This window comes from Zalophus californianus, chromosome 11 (assembly GCF_009762305.2).
Source record: "Zalophus californianus isolate mZalCal1 chromosome 11, mZalCal1.pri.v2, whole genome shotgun sequence".
Lineage (NCBI taxonomy): Eukaryota > Metazoa > Chordata > Mammalia > Carnivora > Otariidae > Zalophus > Zalophus californianus.
The window spans coordinates 37673107-37675373 of NC_045605.1; the positions used below are offsets into that span (position 1 = coordinate 37673107).

General features: G+C 45.2%; 1 protein-coding gene across 1 annotated transcript; it reads left to right on the forward strand.

The window, feature by feature from the left end:
• The first annotated feature begins 208 nt into the window (after window positions 1–208).
• Window positions 209–1957, forward strand: LOC113914801 (F-box/WD repeat-containing protein 11-like). The gene is given in 4 exon segments (XM_027580359.2): window positions 209–274; window positions 416–978; window positions 980–1359; window positions 1362–1957. Coding segments are annotated over 4 exon segments (1605 nt in total).
• The last annotated feature ends 310 nt before the right edge of the window (window positions 1958–2267 follow it).

The window sequence follows — 2267 nt, forward strand, 5'->3', positions numbered from 1 at the left end:
AATGATTACTACACTTGGAGAAAAGGATAAGCTGGTTTATATGGGGAGATAGAAGATGGGGGTACGGGAGCTGCCAGCAGCCCGGGCAGGCTGGCAGCTGGAGTGGGTAGGAGAGCCACCTCGGTTTCTGTTGCCTCCGCCATCGCCTCCTCCGCCCGGGCCATTTGCTGCTGCGCGGGAAGAGCGAGGCAGGGCCGCCGGGGCCTCCATGGAGCCCGATTCGATGATTGAGGACAAGACCATAGAGTTCATGTTACCGAAGTGCATGTTTGGGGTTTTATTGAAGAAAGCTGGATACAGTAAATGGAAAGAATCTTGGAAGCTGCTTGACTGCTGTCTTTTCTCAGACTAGTCTGAAAGGGAATACCCCCATTCATTCTGGATTGGTGGATCTGAAGTACAAAATATTGTCCAGAACACTTCAGTTATGGAGGATCAAAATGAAGATGAGTCCCCCAAGAAAAATACTCTTTGGCAGATAAGTAATGGACCATCATCTGTGATCATCTCCAGAAAGAGGACCTCAGAAGAAAACTATCAAAAAGAAAAAGACTTGTGTATTAAATATTTTGACCAGTGGTCTGAATCAGATCAAGTGGAATTTGTGGAACACCTTATTTCACGAATGTGTCATTATCAGCATGGACATAGTAACTCTTACCTGAAGCCCATGTTGCAGCAGGACTTTATTACTGATTTACCAGAGCAAGGCTTAGACCACATAGCAGAAAACATTCTTTCTTACCTGGATGCCAGGTCTCTGTGTGCAGCAGAGCTGGTATGTAAAGAATGGCAGCGAGTGATCTCTGAAGGAATGCTTTGGAAGAAGCTGATTGAAGGAATGGTGTGCACTGACCCTCTATGGAAGGGGCTTTCAGAAAGAAGAGGGTGGGATCAGTACCTGTTTAAGAACAGACCTACAGATGGCCCTCCCAATTCATTTTATAGGTCATTATACCCAAAGATTATCCAGGATATAGACTATAGAATCTAACTGGCAGTGTGGACGACACAACTTGCAGAAGATTCAGTGCCGCTCTGAAAATAGTAAAGGTGTCTACTGTTTACAGTATGATGATGAAAAAATTACCAGTGGCCTACGAGATAATTCTATTAAGATTTGGGATAAAACCAGCTTGGAATGTTTGAAAGTGTTAACAGGACACACTGGCTCTGTCCTTTGTCTCCAGTATGATGAACGTGTCATTGTGACTAGTTCTTCAGACTCTACAGTGAGAGTCTGGGACATGAACACGGGTGAAGTTCTGAATACATTGATCCACCACAACGAGACCGTACTGCACTTACGCTTCAGCAATGGACTGATGGTGACCTGTTCCAAGGACCGCTCCATCGCTGTGGGGACATGGCTTCTGCCACCGATATCACTTTACGCTGTGTCCTCGTTGGCCACTGCACTGCTGTCAATGTAGTAGACTTTGATGATAAATACATCGTGTCTGCCTCTGGTGACAGAACCATCAAAGTCTGGAGCACGAGTACCTGTGAATTTGTTCGTTCTCTGAATGGGCACAAGCGAGGCATTGCCTGTCTCCAGTACAGGGATTGGCTGGTTGTTAGTGGATCATCAGATAATACCATAAGGCTATGGGATATCGAATGTGGTGCCTGTTTAAGAGTCCTAGAGGGACATGAAGAATTGGTCCAATGCATCCGGTTTGATAACAAGAGGATTGTCAGTGGGTCCTATGATGGGAAAATTAAAGTTTGGGACTTGCAAGCTGCTCTGGACCCTCAAGCCCCAGCAAGCACTTTGTGTTTGTGCACTTTGGTGGAACATTCTGGATGTGCGTTTTGGCTACAGTTTGATGAATTTCAGATCATCAGCAGCTCCCACGATGACACTATTTTGATTTGGGATTTCTTAAATGTGCCTCCCAGTGCCCAGAACGAGACCTGTTCTCCTTCTAGAACATACACTTACATCTCCAGGTAACAGTCTGCACTTTACCCATTTCAGGGTTTCCTAGTCTTGAACTACTGGCTACATGGCTACCAAATGCCTAAGGGAGTTCTTCACAGCTGAGTTATGAAGCTGGAATTGGTTCTAGACGCTGGGTAGATGCAAAGCAGCCTAACTCTTCCAAGTACCAACATTTCTCACCTCCAATTCCGGCCTCTACTTTGAGAAGGATACCTTAGCTTCACAGACTTCCAGTAGAACAGAAGCCCATTTCCTGCCCCCATCAGTGAAAAAAAAAAAAATCTAATGCTTCAAATGTAAATTGTTCATATAAAAGGAACGT